At 52.9% G+C, this 24,830-nt stretch overlaps 3 protein-coding genes across 5 annotated transcripts; 2 read left to right on the plus strand and 1 right to left on the minus strand.

Annotated features, from left to right (window-relative positions):
* Positions 1 to 1,350: 1,350 nt before the first annotated feature.
* kcnj11l (potassium inwardly rectifying channel subfamily J member 11, like) lies at positions 1,351 to 8,722 on the minus strand. Its single transcript, XM_088922651.1, has 6 exons — positions 7,929 to 8,722; positions 7,341 to 7,709; positions 6,962 to 7,198; positions 3,745 to 4,014; positions 2,667 to 2,874; positions 1,351 to 2,362 (listed from the first exon to the last, which is right to left on the minus strand). The coding sequence occupies exons 2-6, from the start codon at positions 7,497 to 7,499 to the stop codon at positions 1,890 to 1,892; spliced, it is 1,347 nt and encodes a 448-aa protein (XP_088778777.1). The 5' UTR covers positions 7,500 to 7,709; positions 7,929 to 8,722; the 3' UTR covers positions 1,351 to 1,889.
* A 963-nt stretch (positions 8,723 to 9,685) lies between these two features.
* Positions 9,686 to 14,605, plus strand: LOC148828918 (E3 ubiquitin-protein ligase TRIM16-like). 2 transcript variants are annotated; one of them, XM_088922649.1, is made up of 6 exons: positions 9,686 to 10,325; positions 12,361 to 12,456; positions 12,607 to 12,840; positions 12,990 to 13,149; positions 13,256 to 13,321; positions 13,518 to 14,605. In XM_088922649.1, exons 1-6 carry the CDS (start codon positions 9,735 to 9,737, stop codon positions 14,051 to 14,053), a joined length of 1,683 nt encoding a protein of 560 aa, XP_088778775.1. In that variant the 5' UTR covers positions 9,686 to 9,734; the 3' UTR covers positions 14,054 to 14,605. The 2 variants fall into 2 exon arrangements, with proteins under 2 accessions (XP_088778775.1, XP_088778776.1); XM_088922650.1 differs by lacking the exon at positions 13,256 to 13,321 and having other exon boundaries at positions 9,699 to 10,325; positions 13,518 to 14,196.
* Positions 14,606 to 15,873: 1,268 nt separating this feature from the next.
* On the plus strand, positions 15,874 to 22,543 carry LOC148828919 (E3 ubiquitin-protein ligase TRIM16-like). 2 transcript variants are annotated; one of them, XM_088922652.1, is made up of 7 exons: positions 15,874 to 15,890; positions 16,132 to 16,726; positions 18,830 to 18,925; positions 19,076 to 19,309; positions 19,459 to 19,618; positions 19,840 to 19,899; positions 20,429 to 22,543. In XM_088922652.1, exons 2-7 carry the CDS (start codon positions 16,136 to 16,138, stop codon positions 21,160 to 21,162), a joined length of 1,875 nt encoding a protein of 624 aa, XP_088778778.1. In that variant the 5' UTR covers positions 15,874 to 15,890; positions 16,132 to 16,135; the 3' UTR covers positions 21,163 to 22,543. The 2 variants fall into 2 exon arrangements, with proteins under 2 accessions (XP_088778778.1, XP_088778779.1); XM_088922653.1 differs by lacking the exons at positions 15,874 to 15,890; positions 18,830 to 18,925 and having other exon boundaries at positions 16,096 to 16,726.
* Positions 22,544 to 24,830: the final 2,287 nt, after the last annotated feature.

Raw genomic sequence — 24,830 nt, forward strand, 5'->3', positions numbered from 1 at the left:
CAGTTTCTCTCTCCTCCCCCTGAGCTGTGTGCAGTGAAGTTGCTTTCTGGTGCAGAATGATCACTGTGTGTCTCCCAGGTCGGGTTACTGGTGCAGAATGATCACTGTGTGTCTCCCAGGTCGGGTTACTGGTGCAGAATGATCACTGTGTGTTTCCCAGGTCGGGTTACTGGTGCAGAATGATTACTGTGTGTCTCCCAGGTGGGGTTACTGGTGCAGAATGATCACTGTGTGTCTCCCAGGTGGGGTTACTGGTGCAGAATGATATCACTGTGTGTCTCCCAGGTCGGGTTACTGGTGCAGAATGATCACTGTGTGTCTCCCAGGTCGGGTTACTGGTGCAGAATGATATCACTGTGTGTCTCCCAGGTGGGGCTACTGGTGCAGAATGATCACTGTGTGTCTCCCAGGTCAGGTTACTGGTGCAGAATGATCACTGTGTGTCTCCCAGGTCAGGTTACTGGTGCAGAATGATATCACTGTGTGTCTCCCAGGTGGGATAACTGGTGCAGAATGATCACTGTGTGTCTCCCAGGTGGGGCTACTGGTGCAGAATGATCACTGATTGTCTCTAAGGTCGGGTTACTGGTGCAGAATGATCACTGTGTGTCTCCCAGGTCGGGTTACTGGTGCAGAATGATCACTTTGTGTCTCCCAGGTGGGGTCACTGGTGTAGAATGATCACTGTGTGTCTCCCAGGTGGGGCTACTGGTGCAGAATGATCACTGTGTGTCTCTAAGGTCGGGTTACTGGTGTAGAATGATCACTTTGTGTCTCCCAGGTCGGGTTACTGGTGCAGAATGATCACTGTGTGTCTCCCAGGTGGGGTTACTGGTGCAGAATGATATCACTGTGTGTCTCCCAGGTCGGGTTACTGGTGCAGAATGATCACTGTGTGTCTCCCAGGTGGGGTTACTGGTGCAGAATGATCACTGTGTGTCTCCCAGGTGGGGTCACTGGTGCAGAATGATCACTGTGTGTCTCCCAGGTGGGGTTACTGGTGCAGAATGATCACTGTGTGTCTCCCAGGTGGGGTTACTGGTGCAGAATGATCACTGTGTGTCTCCCAGGTGGGGTCACTGGTGCAGAATGATCACTGTGTGTCTCCCAGGAGTGTCTGCTTTTCAGTGGGGGGAGAAGTGGGTCTCCTCCAGCGGTAGAAGACCCATATTCTGTGGGATATTTCGGGAAGAAGACTGCTCGGTACAGTAAGTGCAAGCAGTGAGGAATCTCTGTCTCAGTGAGCACTTCCCTCAGGCTGGCCCAGTCAGCGCCCAGCCCTTCAGTGCTCGAGGGGACACAGGCAGTGGAGTCCCTTCCTCAGAAAGAAGAATCTGAGCTCCTGTGCTGTTTCTTTCAAAAGAGCTTTACTGAAGCCACTCCAGAACAGAGCCATAGGCAGACAGTATACAGCAATAACACCAGCACACTCACACACCAGCTCTGAACACTGAGTCACTGAACACACACACTGTCACACAGGCCAGCACACTGAGAGTCAATGAGCACCGTCAGCACTGAACATGCACATTCACACACAGGCCCTACACACAGAGTGTCACTGAACCTTCTTCTGTGTCAGACAATGAGACTTTATCACAGGGTTTCCTGTGTGAGCAGCAGGGCAGCAGAGAACCCAGCATTTCCTCTCTGAGGCATGTCTCTGCTCTCCAGCCTTAATGACATCATAAATAAGATTAATCTGAAATACATACATATGCTGTATATTATTTTCACTTCAGAGGGATGGGAGACAATAAGATAGAGCAGAACCTCTCACTGTTAAACAGGACAGGAGACACAGTGAGAACAGAAGAAGTAACAGCAGAGAGCCCCACAGTTATTAACACAGCCAGCAGGACAGGGAGCAGAGAGAGGTCAACAGGCTCTCACACACTCTCATCTTCCTCCTCCTCCTCGATCTCCCTCCCTATCTCCTCCAGCGTCACTGCTCTCTGCCCCTTCCTGCCCTCTCTCCCCCTCTCCCCCTCTCCCTCCACTCCTCCCTCTCTCCGACAGTAGTAGGAGAAGGATGAAGACCAAGGGGCGGAGCTATCATGGGCCCGGCCCCCTCTCCTGAACCCTCCCCTTCCAGCCCTGACCAATCCCCAGTCCTGGATGTGCCCCGGCTCCTCCCCTCCCAGTCTGTGCCCGCCCTCTGCCTCTCCCCTGTTCTGGTCCAGCTCCTTGGCACTGAGTGGGGACATCCGGACCGGGACCGTGTTCCCGAACTTTGAGTAATCCACCGAGTAGCGCCCGTCCTCCTCCGTTACTATAGGAACAAAGCGCCGCCCCCAGAGGATCTCATCAGGAAGGTAAGAGGTGCGCGCCTGGGTCGTTATCCCTGTGGTCTCCACCACACCTGGCAATTAATCAAGCAATTAGTACTGTGTTCAGGTTCCATAGTGTCCAGTCTCAGCAAACAAGTGCTCAGTGTTCAGGCTCTGTAGTGTCCAATCAGTGTTCAGGTACTGTAGTGTCCAGTCTCAGTAAGCCAGTGTTCAGTGTTCAGGCTCTGCAGTGTCCAATCAGTGTTCAGGTACTGTAGTGTCCAGTCAGTAAGCCAGTGCTCAGTGTTCAGGTTCTGTACTGTCCGGTAAGTAAGCCAGTGCTCAGTGTTCAGGCTCTGTAAGTGTCCAGTCGTGTGGTCAGTGCAGCTCGCTCACCCTCCAGGATGACGATCACCTCGATGTCCTCCGTGCTCAGGGACTGTGCCGACAGCTCGTACAGGGGGCTGGAGCGGTCGATGGTGTGGCTGATGATGAGAGGAGAGACCAGGAAGATCCCGTTACTGCGCAGCGGATTCTCCACCTGGATATCCAGCTGGGACACTGGGATCACCTCCCCCTCCTTCGACACCATCCGCCGAATCACCTGGGCGCAGGCGGGAGGAGGACAGAGAGAGACACAGAGAGAGACAGACACATTGGTAGAAAGATTAACCTGTGAAAGACACAGAAACACACAGAGGGACAGAGGGACAGACACACAGAGGGACAGACACAGAAACACACAGATGAGACATACAGATTAAAAACACACAGTCACACGGATAGACAGACCAGTCACACAGACGAAGAGACACACAGACACACAGATGGACAGACACACAGTCACTTACTGTAGATGACGAGACACACAGACCAACCAAGCCTCCAAGTGCTTCATCACATTACCCCCCCCCCTCAGTCCACTCAAGCACCGCCTGTGAGCGGAGGGGACGTGTAACCTGTCAGACCGCAGGGTTCTGCAGAGGGAATGGCCACAGCCGGAGTCTGCATCATGCCTGCGGGGTCCTCACCCGCCCTCACCTGTCCTCACCCGCCCGGTGGCTCACCTGTCCTCACCTGTCCTCACCCGCCCGGCAGCTCACCTGTCCTCACCTGTCCTCACCCGCCCGGTGGCTCACCCGTCCTCACCTGTCCTCACCCGCCCGGCGGCTCACCTGTCCTCACCTGTCCTCACCCGCCCGGCGGCTCACCCGTCCTCACCCGCCCGGCGGCTCACCTGTCCTCACCTGTCCTCACCCGCCCGGCGGCTCACCTGTCCTCACCTGTCCTCACCCGCCCGGCGGCTCACCTGTCCTCACCTGTCCTCACCTGTCCTCACCCGCCCGGCGGCTCACCTGTCCTCACCTGTCCTCACCCGCCCTGGCGGCTCACCTGTCCTCACCTGTCCTCACCTGCCCGGCGGCTCACCTGTCCTCACCTGTCCTCACCTGTCCTCACCCGCCCGGCGGCTCACCTGCATCTGGATGGTGGCGGAGATGATCATGCTCTTGCGCAGGTCACCCACGCGGAACATGAGCGACGGGCACCCGTTACGCAGCGCGACCACGGCGGTGCGGCTGAAGATGATGGTCTCTGCGCGGCGGTTGGCCTGCGCCGTCTTCATGAAGATGCAGCCCAGCATCACCGCGTTGACAATCAGGCCCACGATGTTCTGGACTATCAGCACAGTGATGGCCAGAGGACACTCCTCCGTCACCATCCGGCCCCCGAACCCAATCGTCACCTGTGAGACAGAGGGGAGTGACCACAGCACACTCCAGCACCCTCCCACTGACCACAGCACACTCCTGCACACTCCCACTGACCACAGCACACTCCAGCACCCTCCCACTGAGCACAGCACACTCCAGCACACTCCCACTGACCACACTACACTCCCACTGACCACAGCACACTCCAGCACACTCCCACTGACCACAGCACACTCCAGCACACTCCCACTGACCACAGTACACTCCCACTGACCACAGCACACTCCAGCACACTCCCACTGACCACAGTACACTGCCACTGACCACAGCACACTCCAGCACCCTCCCACTTAGCACAGCACACTCCAGCACACTACCGTTGACCACAGCACACTCCAGCACACTCCCGCTGACCACAGCACACTCCAGCACCCCCCCACTGACCACAGCACACTCCCACTGAGCACAGCACACTCCAGCACACTCCCACTGACCACAGCACCCTCCCACTGACCACAGCACACTCCAGCACCCTCCCACTGAGCACAGCACACTCCAGCACCCTCCCACTGACCACAGCACACTCCCACTGAGCACAGCACACTCCCACTGAGCACAGCACACTCCAGCACACTCCCACTGACCACAGCACACTCCCACTGAGCACAGCACACTCCAGCACACTCCCACTGACCACAGCACACTCCCACTGAGCACAGCACACTCCCACTGACCACAGCACACTCCAGCACACTCCCACTGAGCACAGCACACTCCAGCACACTCCCACTGACCACAGGACACTCCAGCACCCTCCCACTGAGCACAGCACACTCCCACTGACCACAGCACACTCCAGCACCCTCTCACTGACCACAGCACACTCCAGCACACTCCCACTGACCACAGGACACTCCAGCACCCTCCCACTGAGCACAGCACACTCCAGCACCCTCTCACTGACCACAGCACACTCCAGCACACTCCCACTGACCACAGGACACTCCAGCACACTCCCACTGACCACAGCACACTCCCACTGACCACAGCACACTCCGGCACACTCACACTGACCACAGCACACTCCAGCACCCTCCCACTAACCACAGCACACTCCCACTGACCACAGCACACTCCAGCACCCTCCCACTGACCACAGCACACTCCCACTGACCACAGGACACTCCAGCACACTCCCACTGACCTCAGCACACTCCAGCACCCTCCCACTGACCAAAGCACACTCCAGCACACTCACTCTGAACACAGCACACTCCAGCACACTCACACTGACCGACACAAAAGCACGCTCACACTGGCAGACTGGACACAACAGCACACTCACACTGAGTGACTGGACACTACAGTCCCCTAACAGTGACACTGACCATTAATACAGACACACTAACTGGACACTCCAGTACATTAACACTGCACTGAGAGAGAGAGGGGTTCATACAGACACACTGACTGGACACTCCAGTACATTAACACTGCACTGAGAGAGAGAGGGGTTAATACACACACACTGACTGGACACTCCAGTACATTAACACTGCACTGAGAGAGAGAGAGGGGTTAATACACACACACTGACTGGACACTCCAGTACATTAACACTGCACTGAGAGAGAGAGGGGTTCATACAGACACACTGACTGGACACTCCAGTACATTAACTCTGCACTGAGAGAGAGAGGGGTTAATACACACACTGACTGGACACTCCAGTACATTAACACTGCACTGAGAGAGAGAGGGGTTAATACAGACACACTGACTGGACACTCCAGTACACTAACACTGCACTGAGAGAGAGAGGGGTTAATACAGACACACTGACTGGACACTCCAGTACATTAACACTGCACTGAGAGAGAGAAGGGTTAATACACACACACTGACTGGACACTCCAGTACATTAACACTGCACTGAGAGAGAGAGGGGTTCATACAGACACACTGACTGGACACTCCAGTACATTAACACTGCACTGAGAGAGAGAGGGGTTAATACACACACACTGACTGGACACTGCAGTACATTAACACTGCACTGAGAGAGAGAGGGGTTCATACAGACACACTGACTGGACACTCCAGTACATTAACACTGCACTGAGAGAGAGAGGGGTTAATACACACACACTGACTGGACACTCCAGTACATTAACACTGCACTGAGAGAGAGAGGGGTTAATACAGACACACTGACTGGACACTCCAGTACATTAACACTGCACTGAGAGAGAGGGGTTAATACAGACACACTGACTGGACACTCCAGTACATTAACACTGCACTGAGAGAGAGAGGGGTTAATACAGACACACTGACTGGACACTCCAGTACATTAACACTGCACTGAGAGAGAGAGGGGTTAATACAGACACACTGACTGGACACTCCAGTACATTAACACTGCACTGAGAGAGAGAGGGGTTCATACAGACACACTGACTGGACACTCCAGTACATTAACACTGCACTGAGAGAGAGAGGGGTTAATACACACACTGACTGGACACTCCAGTACATTAACACTGCACTGAGAGAGAGAGGGGTTAATACAGACACACTGACTGGACACTCCAGTACATGAACACTGCACTGAGAGAGAGAGGGGTTAATACAGACACACTGACTGGACACTCCAGTACATTAACACTGCACTGAGAGAGAGAGGGGTTCATACAGACACACTGACTGGACACTCCAGTACATTAACACTGCACTGAGAGAGAGAGGGGTTAATACACACACACTGACTGGACACTCCAGTACATTAACACTGCACTGAGAGAGAGAGGGGTTAATACAGACACACTGACTGGACACTCCAGTACATGAACACTGCACTGAGAGAGAGAGGGGTTAATACAGACACACTGACTGGACACTCCAGTACATTAACACTGCACTGAGAGAGAGAGGGGTTAATACACACACACTGACTGGACACTCCAGTACATTACAGACCTGGACCTCGATGGAGAACAGGAAGGCCGAGGTGAAGGAGTGGATGGCCGTGACACAGGGCGCAGGACCCGGCCAGCCCTGCTCCCGGGGCTCCAGGTCTCCGTGTCCGAAGGCAATCAGCCACCAGACCATGGCGAACAGCATCCAGGAGCAGAGGAAGGCGGAGGTGAAGATGAGCAGAGAGTGCTGCCACTTCAGGTCCACCATGGTGGTGAAGACATCCTGCAGGAAGCGGCCCTGAGACAGAGAGAGCGAGAGAGAGCGCGCTCACTGACCGGCTGGTGATGTCACCCCGCCGTGAGGTCACCGGGCTGCGCTCTGATGTCACGCCCCCGTGATGTAATCAGCCTGTGCTGTCCTGCCCCTGCACTGCGCTCACCTGCTCCCTGATGTTCTTGTGGGCCACATTGCAGGACCCGCCCTTCGTGATGAAGCGGGCTTTCTGTGTCTTGGACCGGTACCGACTGGGCTGGCCCGTTTCCTCCGCCAGCCGGGTCAGGAGGAACTCCTCCGGCAGCAGACCCTTCCTGGCTAGCATCCCAGAAGTCTGGGCCCGCTCGGAAACACGGTCAGCAGGCGAATCACGCGGTTCTGTGCGGTCTCAGCGAAGTAGGTTCTCCCGATCGGCGCCCTGCTCACAACTCCCCCCTGGTGTGGACCGGGCCCTCGCCCCCCGGGACGCGGTCAGCCCGTCCGCCTGTCTCCACGGCGAGCCCCACAGCCACAGAGACCCCGCATGTCCTGGGACCTGCGGGACAGGAAGTGACATCACCGCTGCTGTCAGTGCCGGGGGAAGTAATGTGGGTCAAGAGAACATTTCTGTTCCAAGCGCGTACAACCGACTGTACATTAAACAAAGGCTGTGATGTCAAAATATGCTTTCAATAAGATTTTCTCTGCTATTAATATAATTGGTTGTTAATGCTGCATTTGAAAACCAAAAGCTTAATCCAATGAAGGACTGCACCGAAGAGCTAAGAGACAGCGACGTCCGAGTTCTGCAGATCTGGGTATTTGCTAGTCTGGTTTCCTCATGGAGCTGTGCTGGAGCTCAGGAGATCTGGGTATTTGCTAGTCTGGTTTCCTCATGGAGCTGTGCTGGAGCTCAGGAGATCTGGGTATTTGCTAGTCTGGTTTCCTCATGGAGCTGTGCTGGAGCTCAGGAGATCTGGGTATTTGCTAGTCTGGTTTCCTCATGGAGCTGTGCTGGAGCTCAGGAGATCTGGGTATTTGCTAGTCTGGTTTCCTCATGGAGCTGTGCTGGTGGTCTGCGTGACCGATAGCAGCAAAATCAATGTATGAACATCCGTGCCCGGTGTCTCAACCGAGTTTAGCCTCTAGAGCATCTTCAGTCTTCCTGGCGAGAGTGCAGGCTGATCAGTAAACCGATTTCTGACACGACACAGACAAAGGTAAACAGCGGGGAATTTTGGAGTATTTCTGTTTTATCCTGTCGGTGTCCTGTCACGCACACGCACGGATGCTGTCTCTCGTCACGGCCGAGCTAGCGCGGAGGGCTGAGGAGAGGGGGGCCGGTCACGGCCAGCTCACACGCAGACACGCCGCCTTTCCAGTGAAGCCGCCGTCAGAAAACACGTCCAGCGCAGCGGCGAGCGGGTGGAGGAGGGGAATCCGAGCCACACAGACGCCACAGCTTCTCCCGTGAACACGAACACGGGTGGGCAGGCCGCACACAGACGCGAGCGGTGTCTTCATTAGAGAATATCCTACACATCCACGGCGCACGGCTGCGCATGAGGTGGAGCTGGGGCGGAGAGCGGGGGAGGGCGCGTCCTCCGCTCTCCAAGGTGCTGAAAAGACTCCGCCCCGTCCCTCCCGAACCCCGGGCCAGGAGCAATCGACAGTCGATATCAATATAGCATGATCCCGTACAGTGCGAAGTGTGCCATTAAAATCTCTCTCCCGCACTGGCCGCTGTGCTTCCGCGGGGCGCTCAGCTGTGCTGCTGCGATTCCCTGATGAGGCTGCAGACTAAGCAACTGCATCTGAACAGCAGCACCAACAACCACTTTTTAACACCGGGTAAAACAAGCCATTTAGTGCACTTCCTCTATGCTCTAATGCTCTGCCATTAGAACAGGTGCACATAGGCAGATTGGCAAGCTGGGAGACTGCGCCCTTTCCTTTCTCAACCAGCAGGGGGCGCTCCTCTCTCTAATCCAGTACTTCCAGCACACAGCCCCAGTATGGTGTCTGTGCAGTGGTGCTGCTGGTGCAGAATGATCACCGCGTGTCTCTCAGGTGGGGTCACTGGTGGAGAATGATCAATGTGTGTCTCCCAGGTGGGGTTACTGGTGCAGAATGATCACTGTGTGTCTCCCAGTTGGGGTCACTGGTGCAGAATGATCACTGTGTGTCTCCCAGGTGGGGTCACTGGTGCAGAATGATCCCTGTGTGTCTCCCAGGTGTGTCTGCTCTTCAATGGGGGGAGAAGGGGGTCTGCTCCAGTGTGCAAAGCAGTTTGGGATCCTTTGGAATGAGTAGTACTGTGTACTCTAAGAGAGAAAAGTTATGAACCTCCGGAAACAAAGATTACTGTCCCTGTAAACGTGAAAGAAAACGACTGAATTGTGGCCTCTGTAATCTTATCTTCTCTTCCCTTTTCTCCACTGGGAAGCCTGTATAAATAAGCTTGGTCTCTGTCCAAAACCACACCCCCAGCCTGCACAGCAACAGGAAGTGACTCACACAGCTAACTTTCGTTTCTGCCGAAGCCTCACTGAAACTGCGTCTCTGTGTCTGTGCAGTAAAAATGGCTGAAGCCAGTATCTCAGTGGCTCAGGACCAGCTCAGCTGTCCAGTCTGCCTGGATATCCTGAAGGATCCAGTGACTCTTCCCTGTGGACACAGTTACTGTATGGGCTGTATTAAGAGCTGCTGGGATCAGGATGATCAGATTGGAATCTACAGCTGCCCCCAGTGCAGACAGACCTTCACCCCAAGGCCTGTTCTGCGCAGAAACATCATGCTGGCTGAAGTGGTGGAGAAACTGAAGGAGACAGGGCTCAGTGGTCCTCCTCCTGCTCCCAGTCCTGCTGGCCCTGGAGATGTGCTGTGTGATGTCTGCACTGGGAGACAGGTGAGAGCTGTGAAGTCCTGCCTGGTGTGTCTGGCCTCTTACTGTCAGACTCACCTCCAGCCTCACTATGAAGCTCCTGCCTTCAGGAGACACAAGCTGGTTGATGCTGTGAAAAGACTTGATGCAGCAGTCTGTCCTGATCACATCAGACTCCTGGAGTCTTTCTGCCAAACTGACGGGGAGTTTATATGTTCGCTGTGCACTATGGGAAAGCACCGAGGCCACGATACTGTCTCAGCTGCAGCTGAGAGGACCGAGAAACAGGTGAGGACTTTTTCTCTTTACTAGGAGCTCACTAAACATGTCCAATGAAGTCAGGAGAATTCTCTTGCTCCTCCACCCAAAATTCTGTCCTCTGTGTGATTCCTGTGAGGAGATGAGCTCAGACTGTCCTCTGTGTGGCTCTGTGAGGAGATGAGCTCAGACTGTCCTCTGTGTGATTCCTGTGAGGAGATGACCTCGGACTGTATTTTGTGTGATTCCTGTGAGGAGATGAGCTCAGACTGTCCTCTGTGTGATTCCTGTGAGGAGATGAGCTCAGACTGTCCTCTGTGTGGCTCTGTGAGGAGATGAGCTCAGACTGTCCTCTGTGTGATTCCTGTGAGGAGATGAGCTCGGACTGTCCTCTGTGTGATTTCTGTGAGGAGATGAGCTCGGACTGTCCTCTGTGTGGCTCTGTGAGGAGATGAGCTCAGACTGTCCTCTGTGTGATTCCTGTGAGGAGATGAGCTCAGACTGTCCTCTGTGTGGCTCTGTGAGGAGATGAGCTCAGACTGTCCTCTGTGTGATTCCTGTGAGGAGATGAGCTCAGACTGTCCTCTGTGTGGCTCTGTGAGGAGATGAGCTCAGACTGTCCTCTGTGTGGCTCTGTGAGGAGATGAGCTCAGACTGTCCTCTGTGTGATTCCTGTGAGGAGATGAGCTCAGACTGTCCTCTGTGTGATTCCTGTGAGGAGATGAGCTCAGACTGTCCTCTGTGTGGCTCTGTGAGGAGATGAGCTCAGACTGTCCTCTGTGTGATTCCTGTGAGGAGATGAGCTCAGACTGTCCTCTGTGTGATTCCTGTGAGGAGATGAGCTCAGACTGTCCTCTGTGTGGCTCTGTGAGGAGATGAGCTCAGACTGTCCTCTGTGTGATTCCTGTGAGGAGATGAGCTCAGACTGTCCTCTGTGTGGCTCTGTGAGGAGATGAGCTCAGACTGTCCTCTGTGTGATTCCTGTGAGGTGATGACCTCGGACTGTATTTTGTGTGATTCCTGTGAGGAGATGAGCTCAGACTGTCCTCTGTGTGATTCCTGTGAGGAGATGAGCTCAGACTGTCCTCTGTGTGGCTCTGTGAGGAGATGAGCTCGGACTGTCCTCTGTGTGATTTCTGTGAGGAGATGAGCTCGGACTGTCCTCTGTGTGGCTCTGTGAGGAGATGAGCTCAGACTGTCCTCTGTGTGATTCCTGTGAGGAGATGAGCTCAGACTGTCCTCTGTGTGGCTCTGTGAGGAGATGAGCTCAGACTGTCCTCTGTGTGATTCCTGTGAGGAGATGAGCTCAGACTGTCCTCTGTGTGGCTCTGTGAGGAGATGAGCTCAGACTGTCCTCTGTGTGATTCCTGTGAGGAGATGAGCTCAGACTGTCCTCTGTGTGGCTCTGTGAGGAGATGAGCTCAGACTGTCCTCTGTGTGATTCCTGTGAGGAGATGAGCTCAGACTGTCCTCTGTGTGGCTCTGTGAGGAGATGAGCTCAGACTGTCCTCTGTGTGGCTCTGTGAGGAGATGAGCTCAGACTGTCCTCTGTGTGATTCCTGTGAGGAGATGAGCTCAGACTGTCCTCTGTGTGGCTCTGTGAGGAGATGAGCTCAGACTGTCCTCTGTGTGATTCCTGTGAGGAGATGAGCTCAGACTGTCCTCTGTGTGGCTCTGTGAGGAGATGAGCTCAGACTGTCCTCTGTGTGATTCCTGTGAGGAGATGAGCTCAGACTGTCCTGTGTGGCTCTGTGAGGAGATGAGCTCAGACTGTCCTCTGTGTGATTCCTTTGAGGAGATGAGCTCAGACTGTCCTCTGTGTGGCTCTGTGAGGAGATGAGCTCAGACTGTCCTCTGTGTGATTCCTGTGAGGAGATGAGCTCAGACTGTCCTCTGTGTGATTCCTGTGAGGAGATGAGCTCAGACTGTCCTCTGTGTGATTCCTGTGAGGAGATGAGCTCAGACTGTCCTCTGTGTGGCTCTGTGAGGAGATGAGGAGATTTTCTCTTTTTTGTAATTAACCCCTGAAAGTTCAGACATTAATACCCCCACTAATTTTCCACAGAAGCAGCTGGGGGCGACACAGAGACAAACCCAGCAGAGACTCCAGGAGAGAGAGAAGGAGCTGCAGGAGCTGAGACAGGCTGTGAAGTCACTCAGAGTGGGTATTGACCAGAGGAGTGGACACACAGGCACACATTCCCACAGCTGGACACTGGACACACCAGTACCCTGAGGAAACACCACACACAGTAGAATGTAGTTTGAGTGTTGTCCTGTGTGATAATCCACTGTGTGTCTCCTCACTCAGAGCTCTGGACACACTGCAGTACAGGACACTGACAGGATCTTCACTGAGCTGATCCGCTCCATTGAGAGAACACGCTCTGAGCTCACACAGCTGATCAGAGCTCAAGAGAAGACTGTACTGATTGAAGCTGAAGGACTCCTGGAGCAACTGGAGCAGGAGATCGCTGAGCTGAGGAGGAGAGACGCTGAGCTGAGCCAGCTCTCACACACAGAGGATCACATCCATTTCCTCCAGGTAACAGCACTGCTCTGGGACTCTGCAGTCCAGAAGGGAGTCTCTCACACAGAGCTCTTCAATGGAGCTGCTCCTGGCTTCTCCCCAGGAATGTGTGCTGGAGCCCAGTGTGTTTGACTGGAAACTCCTCTCTCTCCTCCCTGATGCAGAAGTTCCAGTCTGTCTGTGTCCCTCCTGGAGCTGGAGACTCACCCAGCATCCCTGTCAGACCCCACTTCTCTCCTGAGGCTGTGAAGAGAGCTGTCTCTGGACTGAAAGAGCGACTGGAGGACATCTGCAGGGAGGAATCATTCAAGATCTCCAGGACAGGTTAGTGGAGAAACACACTGGCGTCTTTCTAGAGATCAGCTGACCTGATTGTATTCCCAGGTACTCATTACAAAGCCTGTTTCTCTCTGTGTCTCTGCCTCCCCAGTGAAGCAAACTCTAGTCTACAGTTTGCAGTCTCCAGAGCCCAGGACCAGAGCAGAGCTTTTGCACTGTGAGTGTTTTAAATGTACAATACTTAATAAATTATCCAGGAGCCTTTTCGGTAACGAGCCCTGTTCTTTGCCTGCTGGGATTATTCAGTCCATTTGTAGGCTTAATCAGGACAGTTTTCAATCCCCATTTCAATGGACTGAAATCTCCTTTACCCCAGTTAACTGCAGAGTGATGCCCCCTCTCCTCTCCCCCAGACTCCTGTGCGCTCCAACCAGACCCTGACACCGTGAACCCCAGGCTGTGCCTCACCGAGGAGAGCAGGAAACTGACCGCGACGAGAGAGGTCCAGCCGTACCCCGATCACCCCAACAGATTCGAGTCCTACTGCCAGCTGCTGTGCCGGGACGAGCTGTCCGGGACCCGCAGCTACTGGGAGGTGGAGTGGGGCGGGAGGCAGGCAGATATAGGGGTCAGCTACCGAGGGATCGCCAGGAAAGGACTGGGCTCCCAGTGCGCCCTGGGGCACAACGCCGAGTCCTGGAGTCTGACCTGCAGCGCGGAGGGGTACTCCCTCTGGCACAGCGATGTGGAATCGGTCGTGACTGCGCCCCACTGCGCCAAGATCGGGGTGTACGTGGACCACAGGGCTGGAACTCTGTCCTTTTACAGCGTCTCTGGGGACACAGCGACCCTCCTGCACAGAGTCCAGGCCTCCTTCACGGAGCCCCTCTATCCCGGGTTTGGCCTGGCTAACTATGGTGACACTTTAGTCCTGTGCCAGATGGAGTAGCTTCCCCTGCCCACACAGACACATTGGTACCGAACCGTTCAGCACCAGGGTCCGAGCATAAGCAGAGACCCCCTGGGCCAGGCCAGTACCTGAATCCTCAGTCTGGCCCAGTGAGCCCGGCCGCAGGGCAGGCTGAGCCCACTAGTGTGAAGAGACCGCAGGTCACAGTGACCCCTGCTGGAGAGTGCTGGTGTAACAGGAGCGTGTGGCTCTGTCTTGCCTAGTCTGGTCCCCAAAAACCGACTTGACTTCGGAACGACAGGGCTGTTTGTCCGGCTTCTTCCCCTCCAACTGTTCTCTATTCCGTTTTCCATGTGTCTCCTGGTCCCGTTGACTAATTGAAGAGGCAGAACAGTCTCTCACTTCTCCCCAGACAGGAGGGGGTGCTTGAAGGCAGCAGGCCTGGAGCTCAGTGGAACAGCATTCGCTCCCTCTCAGCCAGGGTCCGGGAGATACGGCAGGGAGGGCCTTTCTGACAACCAGCTGATTAAATAAATTTACACCTCTGTACAGCTTAATCCTCTTCTGCAAAATAAAAACAATCCCCCAGCATTTCCTTGCTGTTTTTAATTACTGATTTAATTACTAATTCCAGAAGTACTGCTCTTTCTTAACAGTTTCGTCAGGCGACGAGTTTCTGTGATATCAGTGCGGACCGAACGCCTACCCTTGACCTCACAGGAGTGACAGTGACTGCACACGGCGCTCACGATATGAGCAGAAATAGCAGAAACATCTGTTGGATCAGCATTGAGCATTGAAAAGACCTGCCTGAACACCGCAGCTCGGCAGAGGAGTGTCAGACAGACCCTCCTCACGTGGGAGATAAGAGTTACATCACCCTGCATCGGCCTGCGGTCATCTCTCTGACAGATCTCTCAGACATTTCAACTATTACACACAAAATTCATTCATATAATTAATCTCACTGGAGAAGCACTTTTCATTGCAAAGGAGCACAGCCCCACCTGGGAGACACAGTGATCATTCTGCACCAGTAACCCCACCTGGGAGACACACAGTGATCATTCTGCACCAGTAACCCCACCTGGGAGACACACAGTGATCATTCTGCACCAGTAACCCCACCTGGGAGACACACAGTGATCATTCTGCACCATTAACCCCAGCTGGGAGACACACAGCGATTGTTCTGCACCAGTAACCCCACCTGGGAGACGCAGCTCAGGGCAACACCAGTGATGCTGTACGTGTCGCTGGGAGGACGAGCTGGCTCGAGCAGCTCCAGACAGGACTGGCCAGCCTGAAGGAAGTCGGGCTCTGTGGCATCTCAGAGGAGCGAGGGAGTGTCACACTGACCGCCAGGCCTCTTGTCCCGTTAACGTCCATCTCCTCACAGACCTTATAGTCCTGCATGTCTTTCCTTTACTCACACTAGGAATGAAAGAAGAGGAGTGTTCAAGCTGCTGTAAATACAGTCATTCCAACTGAAGAACAGTACATCCCAGCTTTCACTAATGTCCCTGACCAAATTCACAGTACAGTACAGTGCGGAGCCCTGATCTCCTCTCTCTCTCGCTGTGTCTCCTGTTTCCTGTGTGGTTAAGAATGAGAGACTGATTCTCTGTGATCTCCTCTCCCTCACTGTGTCTCCTGTTTCCTGTGTGGTTAAGAATGAGAGACTGATTCTCTGTGATCTCCTCTCTCTCTCGCTGTGTTTCCTGTTTCCTGTGTGGTTCTCTGGTACATTATGTCTGTGCTCTGTATGCTACTTCCTGCTCTCAGTCTCTCCCTTTCCTGTCCCTGTTTCTCTCTCAGGCAGTTTGTACCTGTGATTCTGTACTGCGGTTCTGATGGCCTGGGCTGTTACTCTCAGGTAAATACAGATTAATTAACAGAAATAAACCCATATGTCTCCTCTCCTTTAATCTGAGCAGTCCCCTCTCTGCCTGCACTCAACTCAAGACCACACCCCCTGTAAACCACACCCCTTTCATTAACCACACCCCTGCCGCTCTGGGCATTTCCAGGAAGTCACACAGAGATAAGTTTCGTTTCTGCTGAAGCAGACTCTCAGAATCTCTCGCACTCTGCGCTCTGTGCATTTCTCTCTGCAGTAAAATGGCAGAAGGTGGAATTTTACTGAATCAAGACCAGTTCAGCTGTTCAGTGTGTCTGGACATCCTGAAGGATCCAGTGACTCTTCCCTGTGGACACAGTTACTGTATGGGCTGTATTAAGAACTTTTGGGATCAGGATGATCAGACTGGAGTCTACAGCTGCCCCCAGTGCAGACAGACCTTCACCCCAAGGCCTGTTCTGGGCAGAAACATCATGCTGGCTGAAGTGGTGGAGAAACTGAAGGAGACAGGGCTCAGTGGTCCTCCTCCTGCTCCCAGTCCTGCTGGCCCTGGAGATGTGCTGTGTGATGTCTGCACTGGGAGACAGGTGAGAGCTGTGAAGTCCTGCCTGGTGTGTCTGGCCTCTTACTGTCAGACTCACCTCCAGCCTCACTGTGAAGCTCCTGCCTTCAAGAGACACAAGCTGGTTGAGGCCACAGGACAACTGCAGGAGAAGATCTGCTCCAGTCATGACAAACTACTGGAGCTATATTGCCGTACTGATCAGAAGTGTGTTTGTCTGATCTGTACATTTGATGAGCACAGAGGCCATGATTCAGTCTCAGCTGCAGCAGAGAGGACTGAGAAGCAGGTGAGGACACTGTAACTGGGTGTAGAGGGCTATTACGAGTGTGATGGGGCTGTTGTGGGAGGAGTAGTCTGTGACTTGATTAACAGCCTGTGCAGAGCTTCACTGCTAGAAAAGTATGTTTTCTCCCTCACTGGGAAGTCAGACTGCTACCTTATTGTTTCAGAATTTCAATCCAATTACAGTATTTACAAACACCAGATGTATGAGGTAGGCCTGCACAGAGGTCAGCATTGCTGCCTCCCAGCCCGGAGGCCCTGGGTTCAGCTCCTGGGGTACTGTCTGTGTGGAGTTTGCATGTTCTCCCCGTGTTCATGTGGGTTTCCTCGGGTTGCTCTGGTGTCCTATCACAGTCCAAAGACAGGCTGCCTGGTGAAATGGTTCTGGAAAAATTGGCCCTAGTGTGTGTGTGCGTGTCTGTGTGAGTGTGTGCGTGTCTGTGTGAGAGTGTGTGTCTGTGTGAGACTGTGTGTCTGTGTGAGAGTGTGCGTGTCTGTGTGAGAGTGTTTCTGTGTGTGTGTTCCCTGTGATGGACCTGTCCAGGGTGCATCCTGACTTGTGCCTGTAGCCTGCTGTGACTTCAGCTGTCCTGTGACCCTGTACTGGTACATTATGAAAACGGGTGCATGAGTTTCAGCAGATTTCACAGGTTTCAGAAGCTGCTGATATGTTTCTGGCAGCAGTTTGTTATGTGTGTGCATTGTGTAGCAGTGAGTCAGAACAAGGAAGAATTTCACTCAGGCAGATCTCTCTGCACGTGTGCGGTGCCCTCTGACCCCGGGTACAGGAATGAGAGGCGGGTAAGATGAACTGGAACACCTTGTACACAGAGGTGTAGGTTCTCCTGTACAGCACAGGACCGTACTGAGGAAACTGGAACTGGAGTCTGGGCACTCAGGGCGTCTGACTCAGCGCCTGGGTCCTGGGTTCGAGTTTGCATATTCACCTCATAATGAAATAGGCTTTTCCTCAGTGCCCTGGTTTCCTCCCAGAGTCCAGAAACAAGCTGTCTGGGATAATTAAGTTCTACAATATAATCCTGCTGTGTTTGTGTGTCTGTGTGTGTGAGTGTATGTGCATGCCTTTATCTGTGTCTGTGTCTCTTTGTGTGTGTTTCCGTGGGCATCTGAGTGTGTCTGTGTCTGAGTGTTTTTGAGTTTCTGTGTGTCTCTGTGTGTCTTTATCTGATTGTATGTCTACATCTTTGTATTTGTGTGTATGTCTATTTGTGAGTGTGTGTGTTTGTGTGTCTCTGTGTGTGTGTCTGTGTCTGAACTCAACTCTATGTGAGTGTGTGTCTGTGAGTGTTTGTGTCTGTGTGTACAGTATTTGTCTGTGCATGGGTGTATCTGAGTGTGTGTTTGTGTGTGTCTCCGTGTCTATGTATGAGTGTGTGTTTGTGTATGTGTGTTTGAGTCTGTGAGTCCAAGTGTGCTTTCTGAGTGTGTGTGAGTTTGTGTGTATCTTGTGTGTGTGTGTGTGTGTGTGTGTGTGTGAATGTGTGTCTCTGTGTGAGTGTGTGTCTCTGTGAGTGTGTGTGTGTTTGAGTCTCACCCTGTGTGCTCACCCTGCGATGGACTGGTGTCCTGTGTCCTGTCTTGTCTGCTGAGCTGCTCTCAGAACATTGAAAGGATCAAGTTCAGCTCATCAGAAACATGTAGTGCAGAGTTTTGTTTTGAAACATTTTAGAGCAGCAGGGAACTGATGAAAATCACAGAGGTGCCTAATAAATTAGTTTACTACAGATGTACGTATGGAAAGATGATAATAAGTATTTGCAGAGTGTGTTTTTCATTATGAAGCGTACCACAGATTGCAGCTTCTTACAATCATCATCCAGCACAAACAGCCATGAATTCAAGACCGCTGTAAACCAGACTCTCCCATGACTGGGTTCAGGATCCCGGACACTTAAAGAGCCTTTAATTGACAAAGCTCAGTCAAAATGAAATGCGAGAGTCACTTAAAGGAAACGAGACATCTCTGTCTGACAATCTCTCTTCTACTATTGCGCCCTGAGTCACTGAATTGAGGGATTTCCCTCTACAAGATTTCATAATGTTTCAGTTCGTACTGAAAATAGAAAACCGCTCTGTTTCTCCACAGAAGCAGCTGGGGGCGATACAGAGACAAACCCAGCAGAGACTCCAGGAGAGAGAGAAGCAGCTGCAGGAGCTGAGACAGGCTGTGGACTCACTCAGAGTGGGTATTGACCAGAGGAGTGGACACACTGACACACATTCCCACAGCTGGACACTGGACACACCAGTACCCTGAGGAAACACCACACACAGTAGAATGTAGCTTTAGTGTTGTCCTGTGTGATAATCCACTGTGTGTCTCCTCACTCAGAGCTCTGCACAGACTGCAGTACAGGACACTGACAGGATCTTCACTGAGCTGATCCGCTCCATTGAGAGAACACGCTCTGAGCTCACACAGCTGATCAGAGCTCAAGAAAGGGCTGCAGTGAGTCAGGCTGAAGGACTCCTGGAGCGACTGGAGCAGAAGATCACTGAGCTGAGGAGGAGAGAAGCTGAGCTGAGCCAGCTCTCACACATAGAGGATCACATCCATTTCATCCAGGTAACAGCACTGCTCTGGGACTCTCTGCAGTCCAGAAGGGAGTCTCTCACACAGAGCTCTCCAATGGAGCTGCTCCTGGCTTCTCCCCAGGAATGTGTGCTGGAGCCCAGTGTGTTTGACTGGAAACTCCTCTCTCTTCCCTGCTGCAGAATTTCCAGTCTGTCCGTGTCCCTCCTGGAGCTGGAGACTCAACCAGCATCCCTGTCAGACCCCACTTCTCTCCTGAGGCTGTGAGGAGAGCTGTCTCTGGACTGAAAGAGCGACTGGAGAACTTCTGCAAGGAGGAATCAGTCAAGATCTCCAGGACAGGTTAGAGGAGAAATACACTGGCGTCTTCCTAGAGATCAGCTGACTTCACTGTTTTCCCAGGTGCTCATTACAAAGCCCGTTTGTCTGTACTGACTTGGGCCCTGTTGATCACAGATGTTCAAGGTGCTCAGTCTCTCTCAGTAGGAGTGAAAGAATCCTGTTGTGTCCTGGATTCATTCACATGGTTTAATCTGTGTGTCTGTCTGTCTCTGTCTCCACAGTCAGTGAAGTCTACAGTCTGCAGACTCCAGAGCACAGGACCAGAGCAGAGCTTTTACACTGTGAGTGTTTTTTCACTGTAACTGTCCACACTGAGGACATCAGAGCACAGAGGAGAGAAGCACACGCTCACTGACACATTCATTCACAATCTTTTTACCAATACAAATACAAACTATTACAATACATTTCCATACTGCGAATCATAGAGACAAACATATAGCCAAAGATCCAGATACACAAATCCAGGAATACGGCAAATAAGGGCCTCTCTTTCTCTTTAATTAAGCTGATAGCAGTGTGAATGGAGATTGACAAAAAGAAATGTTCTTATTACATATGCTGTACATTCTTCATTCAGACCTATGCATATGTCCATCTTTACTGGGCTGTGGGGGTGGAACTCTAGTGGAGATCTGCTCAGGGATTGGTCTGTTCTGCCTGTCTGTCCTCTGACAGTCCTCTTCTCTCCAATCAGAAACCCCAGTGTGTATCTTACTGGGCTGTGGGGGCGGGACTCTAGTGGATTATGCTCAGGGATTGGTCTGTTCTGCCTGTCTGTCCTCTGACTGTCCTCTTCTCTCCAATCAGATGCCTGTCAGCTCACACTGGACCCCAACACAGCGCACAGACACCTCTGTCTGTCTGAGGGGAACAGGAGGGTGACCTGGAGCAGGGAGCCCCAGCAGTACCCCGATCACCCCGAGAGATTTGATTCAGAATTCCAGGTGCTGTGCAGAGAGGGGCTGTCTGGGACTTGCTGTTACTGGGAGGTGGAGTGGAGAGGGGTTGATGTTGATATAGGGGTCACATATAAAGGACTCAGCAGGAAAGGGGAGGGTGTTGACTGTCATCTTGGACACAATGTCAAGTCCTGGAGTTTGTGCTGCTCTGGTTCCAGTTGGTCTTTCAGGCACAATAATGAAGAAACTGTAGTACCTGTCCTTCCCTCCTCCAGAATAGGGGTGTATGTGGATCACAGGGCTGGAACTCTGGAATTTTATAGCGTCTCTGGAGACACAGTGACCCTCCTGTACAGAGTCCAGACCTCCTTCACGGAGCCCCTCTACCCCGGGTTCAGGTTTGGAAATCGAGGAGACAGTGTGACCCTGTCCCACCTGCAAGTCTCTTCTGTCCTGGGTGAGAAACAAGAGCTCCAGCAGTTCGGTCTGTTTTCATCATTCAGGGGAATGAAATGTGATTCCACTCTGTCACTTGACTACAAACCCACAGCTCACAGAGTGATTTCTATCCCACCCCCTAAGATTTCAATCAAGAAGCCCAAATTAACAGTTGTGTCCAAATTAACCCCTTCCTCTCACTGAGTGTCCAGTCGGTCAGCAGTCAGTCCCTGTGCCACTGGACTTTAGATGGTCTGAAAGGGAGCAGGTACAGGAGACAGATAACATGCTTTCTAAGACCATGGCTCTGAGTACTAGTGCCCCCTATACAAACCCCTACACTCTCTCACCTCGGAGACACAGAGACCCCCTCCCTCTCTCACCTGGGGGACAGAGACCCCCTCCCTCTCTCACCTGGGGGACAGAGACCCCCTCACTCTCTCACCTGGGGGACAGAGACCCCTCTTCAGAAATATGAATGAAGAATGATCTCAGCCCGTCTGTCCCTCAGCAGGGAGCGGATGTTTCCGCCCAGGTCTCTGCTTGTGTTCCTGCTGCCTCGGAAACAGACTCTGCCTTGAGCACGTCAGGGTTAAACTGGGGAGAAGTCTCCGTGCGCACAGACCCATGAACCAGAGGTCCGACCCAGGACCGACCCCACTTGTACAACACGGCTCCGAGCTGGAGCAGGCAGACTGGAGCAGACTGGAGGGTCACTGGGGCTCTGTTCCAGCTCGGTCCAACACAGCCCCTTCATCTCGTCTCAGAGCCACAGAAAACCAGGGGCAGAAAACCAGCTCGTCAGGCCCGCCGTTAAACATTTCGAATTATTGAGCCTTCTAGGTGGAAGCCACAAGGCTGTGCACCTGAGGCTGAGAGAAGTTTAAAAGTCACACTTCCTTCGTTATTTACAGTTCAGTCACTTTGCCAAGCGAGATGTGCGACGTCGACAGGCCCTGGTAGAGGGTTCGAGCAGCTTTCACTGGTGCTCTGTCGATGTTAGACTGCATTAGGATAAAACAGAATTGAACAGGACATGTCCTCCGGTCTCCCCGGTATGCGAGAGGACAGATCTGCTGAAGGCTCTCTCTCACCTCGCTGGCTGTGTCCCAGGCATATTGCAGTGGTACTCAGAAGTGTTTGGGAAGAATATGCTGGAACCCCAGATTCTTAACTGGCGCTCCTGTGGTCCAGAGACAACTCTCAGGCTAACCAAGGAAGATCAACCAGCACTGATGTTCAGAATGGCTGTGGCCTGTTTCAAGAGCGGGCTCGATGACATGATCTCCACTAGGACAGCGGAGGAGGACAGGCACTCACCTTTCTTGACTGTTTTGAAAAACAGATCCCTGATTGCTTCGCAAACCCAGCCATTCTGAGGTCACTTCATCATCGATTCCAGCTCAGCTCTAATCTCCACAAGACATCACCAGGCTGGAGCTGTTGGTTTTTCGTCTGGACGCTGTTTATTCCTCTCTCTTTTTTTGGTGTTTTTCAGAATTTAGTATTGTTTTGTTATGTTTCTTAGTTATTGTTGGTCTTGTTAAAATGTTCAAAATTCCTTAAATAAAATACTTCAAAGAAACGAGAAAAGTGGGCCCTTCTGTACAAGCCATGGTGTTGAAGCCGATATGCTGGCTTCTCTCCAGACACAGCTGGGTGAGCTCCTCCAGTCAGGACAGGAGGCTCTTCTGTACACAGAGGGTGGTGGGGGTGGGGAACAAACTGCCCAGCCCTGTTGTTGAAGCCGATATGCTGGCTTCTCTCCAGACACAGCTGGACGAGCTCCTCCAGTCAGGACAGGAGGCACTACCGTACACAGAGGGTGGTGGGGGTGGGGAACAAACTGCCCAGCCCTGTTGTTGAAGCCGATACCCTGGCTTCTCTCCAGACACAGCTGGACGAGCTCCTCCAGTCAGGACAGGAGGCACTACCGTACACAGAGGGTGGTGGGGGTGGGGAACAAACTGCCCCGCCCTGTTGTTGAAGCCGATATGCTGGCTTCTCTCCAGACACAGCTGGACGAGCTCCTCCAGTCAGGACAGGGGGCTCTTCTGTACACAGAGGGTGGTGGGGGTGGGGAACAAGCTGCCCAGCCCTGTTGTTGAAGCCGATATGCTGGCTTCTCTCCAGACACAGCTGGACGAGCTCCTCCAGTCAGGACAGGGGGCTCTTCTGTACACAGAGGGTGGTGGGGGTGGGGAACAAACTGCCCAGCCCTGTTGTTGAAGCCGATATGCTGGCTTCTCTCCAGACACAGCTGGACGAGCTCCTCCAGTCAGGACAGGGGGCTCTTCTGTACACAGAGGGTGGTGGGGGTGGGGAACAAGCTGCCCAGCCCTGTGGTTGAAGCCGATACCCTGGCTTCTCTCCAGACACAGCTGGACGAGCTCCTCCAGTCAGGACAGGAGGCTCTTCTGTACACAGAGGGTGGTGGGGGTGGGGAACAAGCTGCCCAGCCCTGGTGTTGAAGTCGATACCCTGGCTTCTCTCCGGACACTGATGGTAGAAGCAAAATCCCTTTTATTCAACATGTGTTTCAATACAGCAAACAACCCATCCATTTCCTTAGCTTATAGTGGGCTCTGTGACATTTCCAGTCCCGTCCAGGTGAGATCTCTTTTTAATAAAAGAAGAATTAAACTGAAAGTGATTAAGAACAAACTGTGAATCGCCATGCTTTACTGACAGGACAGACGAGGCAAAGGGAAGGTTTTTCTGTGGTGCAGATGGCAGTTCGTACTCAAGAAACAAGCACAGTGAATAAAAATATTAAACAGAGACAGAAAAGGCCATTTTAGTCACCTTTAAATAAACATTTTGAAAAATGAAAAAGTTGATGCTTTTCGCATCATCCTCGGCGCAGTCCGGCGCGGCCGCCCGGGAGACGGCGCCGCCTCGCCTTCCCCGAGATGTGCGCCAGGAGCCTGCCGGGCCCGACCGTCACCCGAACGGTCATTGGCTGAGCAGCCGGCGGGGGCGGGGAGAGGGCCGAGCAGCCAATCGCCGTGCAGGTGACTGTCGGGGCGTATGTCGTCATCTTCCTGAGCCGAGGTTCGCCAGCTGTTTGCGCGCAGGGCTGCGGTAGTGCAGGCGGTCAGGAGGGTTGGTGTTGTCTTTAATGCAGCGAGAGAGCCGGCAGCATGGACCGAGGATCGAGTTCGGAGCTCTTGTGTGTTATGGTTGTATTAACGGTATTTTTAGTGCGGTCTCACTTTGAGAACGTGTCAGCTGAATGTGTTAGGGCTTTACAATAGGAGCTACAGTCCCAGTCCAGTAGAACAGTCCTGTTACAATAGGTGCTACAGTCCCAGTACAGTAGAACAGTCCTGTTACAATAGGGGCTACAGTCCCAGTGCAGTAGGACAGTCTGTTAGAATAGGAGCTACAGTCCCAGTACAGTAGGACAGTCTGTTACAATAGGAGCTACAGTCCCAGTGCAGTAGAACAGTCCTGTTACAATAGGAGCTACAGTCCAGTACAGTAGAACAGTCTGTTACATTAGGAGCTACAGTCCAGTACAGTAGAACAGTCTGTTACATTAGGAGCTACAGTCCCAGTACAGTAGAACAGTCTGTTACAATAGGAGCTACAGTCCCAGTACAGTAGAACAGTCCTGTTACAATAGGAGCTACAGTCCCAGTACAGTAGGACAGTCCTGTTATAAAAGTTGCCTTCTTCCACAGGACATTCCTATGAAACGCTGTCCCTGCTCCACAGAACAGCACAGAACTACAGCTGGTGTTTGATTTCCAGGGGCGCAGAACCCACCCGCACTCAGGAGGATGTTGTTTTCAAGCTGAGCTAATTACCACCCTACTTCAGCCCTGTCGTTTCCTTCCAGTCCTGCGGCTCTTTCCCGGTGGGGCTTC

Source organism: Atractosteus spatula, chromosome 8, assembly GCF_055471065.1.
Source record: "Atractosteus spatula isolate fAtrSpa1 chromosome 8, fAtrSpa1.hap1, whole genome shotgun sequence".
NCBI classification, from domain to species: Eukaryota; Metazoa; Chordata; class Actinopteri; order Semionotiformes; family Lepisosteidae; genus Atractosteus; species Atractosteus spatula.